Below are 14316 nucleotides of genomic sequence, written 5' to 3'. Positions count from 1 at the left end.
TTTGCAGATATGACCCACTACAGAAAGAGGCACGTGTTGTATCTTCTATTGCTCATGAAGGAAGGCAAACTAAAATCCTGACAGGGTCTTCGTATTCTTTAACTTAGGCTGAAGAATGCTACAAATAAGGCATTCCACTTAACGTGGTGCTTGCTATGTTCAATTTCCAAATATAGAAGACAGCAAAAAATACCATGGAGACGTCAAGATTTGACTAGACTCTACTGTTCATATTGTTCTTAAACACTGGGGTTTAAGGAACATAAGCTACAGGCATAATAGTCTATACTAAAGGCTGTTCTTCAGGACTCTGTGTAGCCAATTAATTGTATGGTTTATCACTGGGTTTCAAAAGCTTAGCAAAGGAAAACCTGTGCAATAATTTCCTAATTAACAACTGACTGTGGTAGGGTCAGTTACTAACACTGACAAAGAAATTTCTCCTTATTATGAATGTGAAGCTAACCCTCTCCTCAAGCCAGGCACTGGTGGAATATATATTAAACAAGCTGTTGATGAAATTATATTTCAGGTATCACTTCTGAATGAGCACATTTGGATGACTTCAGAAGCTGAGGGCATGAGCAAAGCATATGCCACATAATCCCCCGTTAAAAATTGGGTTTTGAAGAAGTTTAAAGTATCGCCTACTCAAGAAGGAGATGCTATAAAAAGAAGACAAAAACAATATTAATGGATCTTATGAAGAAGAGAGGGCAAAAAATGACACCTGAAAATCCTTAGCACTTTATACGGCACTTGTTATCTTCAAAGCATTGCACAAATATTAACTAATTAATCCTCACATTTTCCTGCCAGGTGATAGGAGATGAAGCTTAATTTAAATGGTTGGGAGTAAGATTCACACAGAAAGTAAGCAATCTGCAAGAGGCAAAAGGGAAGCAACTTCAGAGCAAGCTGGCATACAGTTGATCCTAGAGTTATGCACAAATATACCTTCATGGTGTGCCATCCCCTAAAAGGTGAGGAGGGAGAGCGAGTTTATTTGCAGTCACCCAGCAAATATAACAGTAAACCCAAAGACAGGACTTCATCAAGGCAGTCAGAAATGAGATTAGATTTCATTATCTGTGTTCTACAAGCGCACAGGCCACAGCACCCTCCACCAACACTACCAGCTACTCTCAATTAACAAAGTGTAAAAAGAAAGGAGACCCGCTCTGCTGTCACCATTTTTTGCCATGTACAAGCTTGAAATGGTGGTAGGAGAAAGGTAAACCATAACTCACTTCTGAAATGACCCTGTTCACATCAAGAAATTTAAGTCAATAATAGTTTGTGATTCTTTTTGCAAACTGCATTGAGTGTTCCAACTCACAGACCTCCAAACACAACTCTGAAGAAAGACAAATCTCATTACCACTATTTACTAAAACTAAGGAACTGCATCACCGAAAAGCAAAAGAAATGGTCATTAACAAAACACACCTTTTTCATCACCAATTCCTCATGATGTTCTGAACATACCCCTGGGCAGAAACACCACTTTTGGTGACTACAGATTTTTGGAAACATCCCAGGCTCTCTGAAGCAAATAGGAACTTTGGCACCAAAGCCAATGTATTTGAAACATCACTCCCTAAGGTATTGAGCTGAGTAACAAAACCAGTACTGAAGGCCAAGGTTTGATTTCAGAACGGCATCAGAGGAGACAGAGCAGAATCCACATCTCAAGTTTTACCAGTCCATATTTTGACTAAGGAACAAAGTAGATAGGGAAGCTATGCTCAAGCCTACCCCACAGGCCTGGATTCACAAGTCCATATCGATGCTCACCAGCTTGTTCCTGTAACATTACTGGCACTTGAGCCGGAATTCCGAACTGATCTTTTCAAGCCTTTCTTTGAATGCATAAAGTTTGAATGGCACCAGGTCAAGAAGCCTGCAGCCCAACAGCTTTAAGTCACTCAGTTTCTCTGTCATTAACTCAACACTCAGAAGACAAACTGACCTTTGCTATGTTGGCCTTAGATAACATTCACCAGCATTTGCAAAGAAATGGATCCCAGATGGGTAATCCTATTGGAAGAAGTGTCTGGCCTCTTCTAGGGAAAGGACAGTACTGGATACATCAGAGGAAATACAGACTCACCTCAGCTCCTTCAAGGATGCAACATAATCAACCACTTGACACATCTCTAAAGACAAACCACAACTTTCTTATGACTTTTCAACTCATTCAAGAAATAAAACTTTACAGCAGGAGATCAATGCAGTATCTTCCTCACATGTATGTCTCACATTTGCAGTGATGCAGAAGACAATATCTTCCATTAGAAGATACTGAAGTATTTTCTTCATCCAGCATTGTAGTTTTCCTTTCAAAAACACAAGAAGTCTTAAAAAGACAAGGATTTCAATTCTCGGAAACCACCTCAAATTTGGAGCCCTACTTTAAAAATGAATCCTATGTTTTAGCAGTACTATGCATACACAACTCCAGCTGCTGTCCCAGGTGCACTGTAAGCACACAACGTTTGCAGGGGATAAATAAATTAAGGTACATTTAGGTACATAAAAAATGATAGACTGGATGGGAATACAATGTACTCATTAACCTCTGTCCTATCAAGCAGCTGGCATCACCTTTGCTTTAACTTTACACACTGAGAACATCCGGATTTAATGCCCTCACTGACTTTGCAAACATTGACTCAAGAAAAATTTAAAAGCAGGTTTTGCAATGTCACAGCTGTAGGCTAGTTTTTTAATCCTGGTGTACAGCGAGTAACATATTTCAAGATGAAAAATTGCACCTTCAAGTGCAAGATAATGCAAATTAGAAGAAATAATTTAAACTACTTGTACACAGCAAAGGGGAAAGAATTGGCTGAATCAACAGCTCAATGAAGACATCTGCTCAGCACGCAGCATCACAAAGCAAATAAAATGTGGGGGCAAATTAAGAAGGGTAAGAGAATAATGTGGATAAATTATAATGGCTTCATATCATTTCACTGACAACGGCAGGACGATTCTGCTCATCTCAAAGACACCAGCTCTGCAACATAAAAGGTCCAAAGAAGGGCAACTAGAATAGCTAAGAATAACAGATTCACATGAAGAAAGATGGAAGAAAAAAAAAATCTTTTAATCTACAAAAAGATATCCCAGCAAAATACTCACATTAACGTGAATGTTACAGGAAGATAAGGTCTGACAGTCACAGTGGATATAGAAGGAAATGCCACAAATAACTCCATGCATTTAGTTATTTTAAATGAAGGGACAATTCAGTCTACTTCTAACTCCCCTTGGTCCACAATACATACCCAATCTGAGGAATACACAGCCACAAGCACCACAAGTACTGTGTATATTAAAGGTGACACACAGGGGGGGAAAATCCACACTAAGACCTCTCCAACATTTTAGCAAGAGTTCAGCCTGACTTCAGATTCAGTTGAAATCAATAAACAAACTGCAGATAGCAGAGGTCTATGCTTCTAAACCAAGCTGAGAACACAACAAAACCTGTGCAGGACGCACAGCATTTCTTTTCCCTCCTCTTGAATAAGCTGAAGGTAGGCCTCTGCCAGGGGCAAACGGCTGCATCAGACAGGGCTAATGCTTTCTGTCCCACAATGGCAATTCTAAGATTAGTACTGAATAAGCACAGGGCAATTAGCAATTCCATACTTGATTTGTATGAATTAGATGAACACTCATAGATCATGCCTTTCCAAATACATTTCAGATCACGTGTGCATTAAAAAAATAACGTATTTTTTCATTAATTATTAACTCTATTTGTCCAGGCAAAAGGAAGAACTGCAGGTCATGTCAATAAAGTAAATAAAGGAGTGCTTTAAAGTATGCCTTTGCCAACCTTGCGAGCTATTTATGCCAAATGCTATAGATAAAACAGAAAAAAACAAACCTCAAAATATTTTTGTAAGTCTCGGAGCCTCTCTCAGGTAAGGAATGTTGTACTTAAGTGTTAATTTCAATGAAACATACCCAGAATCTGCAGAACGTACTAAGATGGAGAGCCCGAATTTGAGGGACGTCCAGGCAGGACTGCCCACGGGCGGCAGGACTGCCCACGGCTGCCCCTGACCGCGCACAGGTGCACAAACCCGAGCCGCCGAGGCACCGATTTTCACACCAAACTTAGTCACGAAGGAAGCGCCCGCCGGTTGCAGCCCCCGGGGCCGGCGCCGGCCGGGGAAGAGCCGGGGGCTCCAGCCCGCAGCCGCTCGGGAAGACGGCGCCGCACGCCAGGGTGGGTCTTCTCTGGGTGGGTTTTTGAGAGACTGAGACAGAGAAAAAAGGGAGGGAGGCAGGAAAGCAGCACACGGGCTGAAGATTGAGGTAGCACCCGGGAGGAGAGCCGCCGGAGCCCAGCCACGCCGGGCTGTGCCGTGCCGCTCCCGCCCGGGGCTGCAGCGGGTGGCGGGGCAGCCGCCGCGCCCAGCCTGAGGGGCCCGTCCCGCTCCCAACTTTCGCCCAACTCCGCCGGCCGCGCCGTGCTGAGCGCCATAGCCCCGGCCCGGGGTAGGGGGACACGCCGCGCCCGCCTGCCCCGAGCTGCCCCGGGCGCAGCTGCCGCCGCTCACTCACCGCCAGGCCAAGCAGCAGCAACGGGAACCGCCCGCGGCGCCGCACAGCCCCCGCGCCCTGCCCCGGCACAACCATCGCCGTCGCCGAGCAGGACCCGCTGCCGCCGCTGCAGGCTGCTGCCACGTCTGGCGGCGCAAGCGCATTCTGCCGGTACCACCCGCCCGCCCGGCTGCATGACGGGGATTGTAGTCCGGCCCGCGGCGTCGACCGGCTCGGCTCGAAGGGGGCGAGCAGCGGGAGCTACAGTCCCAACCCCACCCACAGCTCCCACAGATATCTGGTGCATAGCAGCCAAAAACTCTCAAACTCTCCCGAAGCACTGGTGGAATCACAACTGAAAAACAATCCTCGTCCATTTCGTTCCAACAGAGATTAAAAATAAAAAAGTTCCATCTCTTCTCCAACCTCCCAACAGCCTCCCCTCTAGGATTAGTGTTTTGTGTCTTTGCAGTGGGTACCCCACTCTAGAGAAGCCCTCTGGTAAACAAAGGCGTTCTTGGTGCGTTTTTGCCAGAGTCTTTAAAAGCTTTTGCTGGTCTTAGATCCAGACTATGAGTGAATAAGCAAACAAACAAACACACACACACACACAAAAGTGGAGAGAGAGTTAACTGCTTAGAAACCAGGAACTGTTCTCCTTGGAAGTTGTTTCCACTTGTTATCATTAAATCCTAAAGGAGAATCCCACTTTATTCTTGCACATTGGCAACAATGCCAAAGCAGAAGCAAATAAATACAAGCTGACCAGAATCAATTTGTGCAACCTCTGTTATAACCATACCACCTAAATGATCACTTCATCTAGACAAGCAGATCAGTCTGTGCCCCTAGTTAGGCACATCCAGAGAGCCAGCTCTGCCTCACAAGGGCATCCCAGATGTCCTGCTAGTAATCTTAAGGTCAAAGCAGGTCAGCCACATTATAATTGGCTTCCTGCAAACAGAAGGGACCCTCACCTTCAGCCCAGTGGCCATGTGAAATTCTTCCTTGGCTCAGAAACATCAAAGGAAAATCAAAGGCATCTTTCCCAGTCTGATCCTTCCAGCTGACTGTCGCCTGAGCATTAGGCTAAGAGGCTGGCTGCAAGGGAGCAATTTGTAGATCCATACAGCTGACTGATCACTTCAAGCGACGATCATGAAAATGCCGTTGACATTAATAAGTCCCCTGGTGGAGATGTAATTTTGCAAAGCAGAAACACACGTAGAGAAAGTTATTACTATTAACATTTACACTTTTGTGGCATCTTTTGTGGCAGAACCAGGGTCCGCTTGCCTCAGTCACAGCTGGGTAACCTTTAGCAAATCATTTCACAGTTCTGTGCCTTGCTTCCCGTTGGCAGAAGGCCTCAGAGTGCCTTGACAGGGGGTTAGCTTGCTCTAAAATGCCATTGAAGGCACACATGAGGCACAGCCCAAGAGCTGTCAGAAGGAGTTTGGGATGAGCAAGGACACATCTGGAGAGAAGCTTAGAGAAGGGGCAAAGAAGGTGGGAATCTTTTCACTCCACAGTGGAAGGACCCAAAAGAAAACATCCCATGCCTAATGTCTCCACCCCTAAAATATATGCTACCTGCTCTGCCTCTGCTCTCCTGCAGTCCTCACTGACCACACTGCAATGGATGAAAGGATGCGCTGTACTAGTCACCACCATGTCTGGGGCCAGCTTCCCAATTTGTAATAATCAGTCTGCTAGCATAAGACTCCAGATACCCAACTGAAAGCCCTTTTCAAACAAGCTATCAAAATCTCCAGGAATAACCTCTTCTAGATACTGTTCACCTTCAGATCCCCAGCGTAGAGCTGAAAGGCTTCTGCACACAGCTACCCTGACTCATACAGACCTCTAATCTCAGTCAGACATCCAGGTCCTCAAAGATTGCTTGAATCCTCCTGTGACACTTTTGTGTATAAAACGGTTATATCTTCTAACGCTTCACATCACAGTTACCAGTATCAAGCAATGGAAAAGCAACCTCAATGTGATGGAATTTCTGTGCTGTGTCATCTCCATGTGGGATGTGCTGCCATTGTGGTAAGAAAGGATAAAATCCTGGGAGATGATTGTTTCGTCACAGGAGTACATTTTTATCATGATGGCAAGAGGAAACATTCTCAGGAAGAAAGAAAAAAAGGAAGAAAGAAGACAAGCTATTTCAAACTGTGCTTCTGAAAGGTTATGTATATAATCCAGTTTGGGAAGCTGCAATTCTTATATTCAGAAGATTATAAAAGAGGTATCCATGTGGCAACCACAGCTTCTTTCTTTCTGTTGGGCTAGATAATTTGTACTGATATGACAAGCATTGACAAAACTTAAGAGACAAGATCATTGAGCATCTGTCTTGGGTCAAAATAATATATCAAGTATCGACTCCAGGCAAGGCTTTACACAGTGGCAAGTACTTAATCAGTCCAGTCGTGCATTACTAATGAACTCATTACAGTTGTATCTGAGTGTGCCGCTATCCAGCATCCCAAATTTTACCCTGTGTCTGTTTGGCATTAATATCTTATGCTGCTTGCTCCTCTGCAGCTGTAATATTTGTACATGGCACCGCAAAACACTGTGAAAGCATTCATTAATTCACCACTGAGAAGCAAGAAAGAATCGCTGCCCTTGGATTATAGATCAGAAAACAGTAGCAGAGAGATTATATGATTTGCCCCAGGCTATGAAACCAGCCGGTTTTGGATCATGTTCATTTCCAAAGTCTGTACTGGTCTGCTAATCCTTACTTGTCTATCTATATTCAAACACCACTTTTGCCAAGAATAAAATACAAAACTGGACTGACAGTAAGTATGTCTGTAAGGAATTACACCTCCCACATTTCCTAGATGTTGCTGTTTTATTTGACAACCTCTATTCTTCGTTCTCTTTTGAACCTGAACAAATCTCTAGTGGCCTCTCACAAAAGGCAAAATGAGTCACCTTTACCACCAAAAAAGAAAAAAAAAAAATTTCCAGCAGAGCAACAGAGAAAGATACAAGCACTTTGCAAGCCATACTGAATCCAGGGGCAACATGGGCTGCACTGGGACCTCCAACTGCACAGCCTTGCTCAAAATGAAAGCAGGATTCACTCACTGCTTTGACTACATCAAGTTCTCCTTCATCCTTCCAGCAACATCTTTTGCTTCTTCAGTTCAGCTTCAGCCAACTGGTTTTGATATGTGGGCTTATATCCTTTAAGTTTTGTGACATCTGTGTCATGGCACTGATTGCATCAGCTGAAAAGAGACATACGAGCTGGTTGCCATCAACAGATTGATGGTATTGTAGCCCTCGGCTCCTCATGACCTTTCCTACAGCTCTTCAGCACATGATGAAAAGCAAAAGAGACAGGACCAGCCCCTGTAGGACATTACATAGGAGTGGTCTCAGGGAAGAGGCACAGCTGTACAATGCTTTTCTACAGCTAATGTCTGTCAGAGGGGAGAGCCTGAAGGCAGCTTTCCTTTTCTGCTCCCTCCTCAGCACCTGAAGCAGGGCTGCAGATGCAACGTATCCATACACATCAGCTAACAAGTTCCACATAACATCATCAGCACACCAAAACGAGGGATACAAAGGTGTAGCTGTTACATGAACCATTGTTTCTTAGGTCAAACATTTCATACTTTTGCGTGAACTATTTTTAACACTATTATTGTTAATGACAGAGAAACATCATGGCTCTCAAGGCGCTGTGCTGTTATTTGGCTGTGGCACATCTGTGCTTTTCACCTCACTGCAGTCAATAGGATGTTAGGGAGGCAAGAGGGGTTGGAGTTCAACCTGAGAGCTTTTATCTCAGTGCTCTTCAAGAGTGCTGTACACAGCCATATAACTCAGTGCCTCCATTTTCTGCATCATACCCCTTTATGTTTCTGAGGTCTAGAAGGACTGTAGACTTTTTGTACAGCTCAGAGAAGAAATGCATGCATGCTGTGCGCTTTCATGGGAATTTTACTTGTGTGTTTTATTGCTGTTGTTTGCTTCATTCTGGAATAAAAGTACTTCTGGACCACAGGTAGACAGATGCTCTTTATATATGAGAGCTAAAAACAGTAGGTACTGCAGGAGTCAGTTAAAAGTGGATACAGATATTTCCCAAATATTTCTTCTTAGAAATTCTCCATTACAGCTGTTATTGCTCTCCTTAAGTCTGAGGTCTGCATGGCCTTCTACATTTATGTGGCCCTACTGTTGAGAACGCTGTCGTTTCTTTCACTGAACCTCCAAAGCTGGATATAATGTGTTCCTGAGTAACATAAAAACCTTCTACAGTACAGGCACCTTGCTGGCAGGTAGTAGATAATTTATGTCTCTCAGCTACCTGCTGAGAGAATAGTTTAAACAAGATTAAAACAACCATTGGAGTCTAGCTGTTGTGCACTGACTGCAGCACTACTGCATGTTTCCAAAGAACTGCAGTCAAGACAGTCTTCCAGTGATTTGCAGATGCTTACTGCATTACCAGGAAAGTGTCAAACAATGAGCTTGTGAAGAGGACTGAGATCTAAATCTGACTTCAATGCATAGGCCAACTCCAGGTTTCCTGCATGAGTATTATCATATGAGGTGGCTGGCCTCTCAGCTTATAAATGAGAAACAGGTGCATCAGTGGAGTTTAGCTAACACTCTTCAGATTGTCATGGTACCTACATACCATATGAGGCTCCAGCTGGTTCTCTTAGAACAACATTGGTCTCCATTCTGATGGCAAAATGTCCAACTTTAATACACAAATTCATTTATGAAGACTCATCAGGCTGTTCAGGGGTAGCCTCATGCTGACAGCCAGCAACAGGGAAGTAGATGGGACTTATATGAATGAAGATATTGTGCCTTTGGTCTGAGTACACCAAATATTCATCCATATGAAGGACTGAATATAAAGATAGGACTATAAATATGCACTCAAAATATTCAACATTAAATGATGTTTGCAATACTGGCCTTAGTTTTCAACGGAGCCATATCCATCCACAGTAGCTGAGCATCTGTCTCCACATTATACCCAAAGATACATTAGTATTCAACCAGCAATGTATATTTGCTGCAGACTATGTTCTACTAAAATATTTTTGTACATCTATCCTATGAGAATACATCCAATATATGCATTTTTTTTTCTTACTCCATACACAGATAATTTCATACCAGCTTCTTTTACACGTGTATGCACACACACACACACACATACACATGACATATATTAAACAGGTACTTTGCATGGATCTATATGATTTTATACACTATTAGTAAATATCTGGTCAATATTTTTTTCCTCAGTTTTTCAGCTTTTATGGAATTTGTGTGATTAATCACTGTCTGTTTGAGATCAAGATCAGCAGCCACAATTATGTGTATGACTACACAGTTCCTAGCTGCTACATGCAATACAGCAAAGTTTAATGAGAGGCATTTTCTTCATGAAAGACCTTGTCTTTGCAAGGACCACTACTCACAGCCATATGAAAAAAGCTGTGCTGTGATGAAGCTAAAACCCCCACAACCTTATGATCAAATCCCTTGGCTTTCTGTGGTTGCATAGTCAGAGTAATAATTTAGCAATTCAGTAAGGAATTTACTAGGATTTTCTCTCTCTAAACATCCTTCCTTCCATGCATATTGCAGTAACTTATCTTTTTGTAGGGAAAGACCACAGAGAGTGCTGCATTGAAAAAGAGGTTGTAGAAGAAGCAGGGAAGGAAGCAGGAATAAGACCTTGATCCTAAACTCTTTGAAGGTAATGGATTGATTTCAGCAGGTATTGTCTCAATCCCCAGCTGTCAGGGAGAAAAGTCAGTAAAGGAAGGAAGAAAAAGAATCTGAGAAGCAACAGAGAAACAAAGGAGGTGAAAAGAAAAAGTACTGAAGATAAAAGGAAGAAACCAGAAAGGGTAAAAAGTAAAGTACCAAGGGAAGCCAGGCAGAGGAGAGCAGTAGTGAACACCACTAAAACATAAACAGAGTGAGACAAAACCAAGAGTGAACAATATGTGAAATGGATTGTGCAGGAAGCCGAAGGACTCCTGGCTTTTAAGCTGGTTGTCTACATAGCACAGTCTTAGCATTGTCATGACTGAGGCTGCAACTACATTTACCTTTTGATGTGCTTTGTGGTATGCCCTGCATCTCAGCTCCCATGGTTAGCCAGGCCAGCCCTTCTTCAGCGAACACCATGGCTCCCAGCTGCTCTATTCATCCAGGTTTTCTACACAAGAAGAGTCTGGTGTGCATCTGGTTCTCACCCTGAGTACAGAGTTGAGCTTTTTGGAAGTCAATGAGAACAGAAGGAGCTCAGTATCAGAGAAATATGCAGTCTTGCCTCTTGCTTAATGATCTATTGATCATTAAAGTGGGTCTTATAAGAACAAGATTGTTTTGCAGGCTAGAAACAGGAGTTAAGAAACCTAAATTTTCTTTCAAAGCCCTGTCATGAGCCTGTGGCAACCATTAATAACTCTATAAAGTATATTTTTCTCATTCTCTTCTCTTGAAATGTGCATAAGCCTGGTGGCAGGTGGTTACCCAGCTGCTGCTTGTGAAACAGTGAGATATCCAAACAGGTTCTACTGTGAAACCTTTTGGCAAGGTCTGTGTTGGGAATGGACCATCATAGTTAGATTTGGTTGTTCTCCCAGATCTTCCTTTAAGAATACAGTTAATTTTCCAAGATACTTGGCAATACTTCTGCGTGGCTCTAGGTGAAATTCTTGCAGCATTAACAAAACTGAGAACTCTGACAGATGAAACTGAGAAATATTTCCCTTGTGGGATTGATTCTAGGCCTCTGAAATTGCACTATTTCCCTGGGATAGCCAAACAACACAGTTCCCTAGATCCAGAAGAGTTATTGTCAGCTCTAGACAGCAACTCTCCTCCCCTCACATCCCTGTGCCTTTGGAAGAATGTTGAGCAGAAAATCCAGCCTGAGATTACAGCCAGATGAAGCCAAAGCCAAGATCTCTGCACATGCAGAAGACTAGTTTAGATTTCCATCAGTAACATCTTTGCTCTGACTGTATTTTTGGCCTTTTGTGATGGGCTAAGTAGTACCTCCAGGATCAAATGAGAACTAGAGTGAATCTATGGGAGAGCGAGACTGAGCAGGGAAACACAACCAGGAATCAGTGTGAAGGGCTGATCTAAGAGACACTGTGTAGAGAGAAACCAAGGGATGGTAAGCAAAACTCAAAGTCTTCAGTTCCATGAGGATATTTGAGACAGATTCTGGGACTGAATTATGGGTTGAATGAGGAAAGCACAGCTGAATTTTCAAAAAGGATAAAGGTTAAGGTAAAAAGAGAGGAGCTAGAGGGACAGAAGAAGCTGTGGGCACACTCTCCCCCAGCACCCTGAGATACCCAGATTTCTGCTCTAGGTAAGTACGTGCTTAAACACACTCTGACAGATGGCAATTTGCCATTTCTATGCGTTAACTCCGTGTCTCGACTACCAGGATGGGAATGATGAATTTTGTTGATTTCAAAGATACAATATAACCTGCAAAACTGAAATATAGAATAGAATAGAATAGAATAGAATAGAATAGAATAGAATAGAATAGAATAGAATAGAATAGAATAGAATAGAATAGAATAATAGAAAAATAGAAAATACAAGTGACCCTTAGTTCATCTTCAGAATGTGCATGTGCAGTCAAGGTACTTCTTTTAGAACAGAATTAACCATGTTGGAAGAGACCTTCGAGATCATCATGTCCAACCTATCATCCAACACCATCTAGTCAACTAAACCACAGCACCAAGCGCTACACCAAGTCTCTTCCTAAACACCTCCAGTGATGATGACTCCACCACCTCCCCGGGCAGCCCATTCCAATGGCCAATCACTCTCTCTATGAAGAATTTTTTCCTAACATCCAGCCTAAGCCATCTTCTTGTTTGGATTGCTTTTCAAAAACACTTGGAAATCACATGCACACATGCTCTTTTCAGAAGAAACAAAGTCACTCACTCAAAAGTTGGGAGATACTAGATTAAGAATGCTTGAAAAATCTGTGCTAGCCTCCTTGAACAGCTTGTGAGATTGAATTTTTAACTGCTTTTTTTTCTCACAGATTGTCTAACCTGTTTGCTACAAAAGTTGGGAGATATATAATTAAAGGCAGGAGATGAAGAAAAAAGATGATCTTATCATTAATGCAATGTGACCTCTATAACACTGGGGAAACTACTTAAATGAAAACTTTTCCACATTATCTCTAAATGTTCCTATCTCTATTTCTGAGTATCCAGCTTGCTATCTGATCAGATTTGCAGAAATGCTGAGCACTCATAAGAGAAACACAATTCAGTAAGAGCAGTGCAATGAGCACTTAATACTCTATGCAGCTGACTATTCTGACGTAGGAGATCTTAGACAGCTTGACTATACAGCCAGAATAGAAAACTCAACCTTCTATTCCCTGCCTGTGAAGTGGAAGGGCATCTTATTTTGTCCTGTGTATTGGAAAAAAAAAAACTTATCAACAGGTATGAAGCACTCAGGCTCTTTAATGATAAACAGCATACAAAAGACCTTGTAATAAATAATATAACTCGCATAAAAGGAAAGCCTGAGTATCATACAGTAAGGAAGCAAGAGATCATGGAGGTTAAATGAAAATAACATGAGCTGCACATGTACTGGGCACCATCTTTCCTGTACACTGAAAAAGAAAGAGAATTGGGGGGGGTAGGAAAGGGAAGAAGAGGAGGGCAGAGGAGAAGTGATCAAATATTAACAGATGCTCGTTTATCTAAGAAAACAGTTTTGGAGGAAACAGGCAGTGAGAAGACAAGAATGTGTTTAAAAACATTCTGTCAAGCCTATGCAAAAATGTGTTAAGGACCTATAAAATGGAGATAATGATACTTCTCCTTGCTTGTGAAGTGCCTTGAGAACCAATGCTGAAATCTGCTACAAGACTTACTGCATTTTTCTTTTCTCAGGAACTGTAAGATGTTACTGAGTAACTCCAGGATAGCTCAAAAGACGGATCTGAAGACAATTGCAGTCAGTGGGAAGTTAGTTAATTTCAGGGGTTTGGGAGCAAAATCCATGAGCCATCAAACCCAGTTTCATTTTATGAAGAGACTTGATGTCAAGAACTGTAGACCCTAGAGACAAAACCATGGACTTGAGGTTATTAGGATGACATAAGCCAGGATACGGGCTTGGTTTATTTTTTAAACAAGTTGAGTCTTGGCAGCAAACCAGAAAGAAACAGTATGTATAAAAAAATAATAAGGAGGACAGCATGGTAATAAAATAGCTACTGAAACTAGATCTGTGCAGACAGTGAAGTCTGTGAAATACAGGAGAGGGACAGCACTGGGACACTAATAAGGCATTATGTGGCTGAACTAGTGCAAAGCAATAGAATGAGATTTAGCTGAGGCTGACGGGGTCACCTCAAGCTCATTTCCCCGCATGTGCCACAGAGGGAACATAGCCAAAATGGCCTTTTTTTTTTTTTACCTTCTGTCAATCATACAGCAGAAAAACTGAGCACCTGCTGAAGGCACTTGTCAATGACAAGCAGCAAATGGTAGCACTAGAAGAGCAAGCCAATGAGCAAAAGTGACCTAAGAAATACAGACTGACAGTGAAAAATGCTGCAGATTTGAGGTACACCATAGCTCTCTGGGTTTATGAAAGCAGTATATCAGGGCAGCTAGCATGGGAAACAATGATAGGGCATGTGTCTGAGGTGTTACTATGGAAAGACACAAA

At 42.5% G+C, this 14316-nt stretch overlaps 1 protein-coding gene across 1 annotated transcript in view; it reads right to left on the bottom strand.

Moving 5' to 3' along the window:
• PDIA5 (protein disulfide isomerase family A member 5) overlaps positions 1 to 4697 on the bottom strand; it is a 103310-nt gene extending 98613 nt beyond the window's left edge. The window contains exon 1 of the mRNA XM_054176345.1: positions 4585 to 4697. Within this exon, the coding sequence (XP_054032320.1) occupies positions 4585 to 4659 (75 nt within the window). The 5' untranslated portion in view covers positions 4660 to 4697. The remainder of the gene's footprint in view (positions 1 to 4584) is intronic.
• Between the last annotated feature and the right edge of the window lie 9619 nt (positions 4698 to 14316).

This window comes from Dryobates pubescens, chromosome 2 (assembly GCF_014839835.1).
Source record: "Dryobates pubescens isolate bDryPub1 chromosome 2, bDryPub1.pri, whole genome shotgun sequence".
In the NCBI taxonomy this organism is placed as follows: domain Eukaryota; kingdom Metazoa; phylum Chordata; class Aves; order Piciformes; family Picidae; genus Dryobates; species Dryobates pubescens.
The sequence above is the reverse complement of the archived record's forward strand: the minus strand, read 5'-3'. Positions and strand labels throughout refer to the sequence as shown.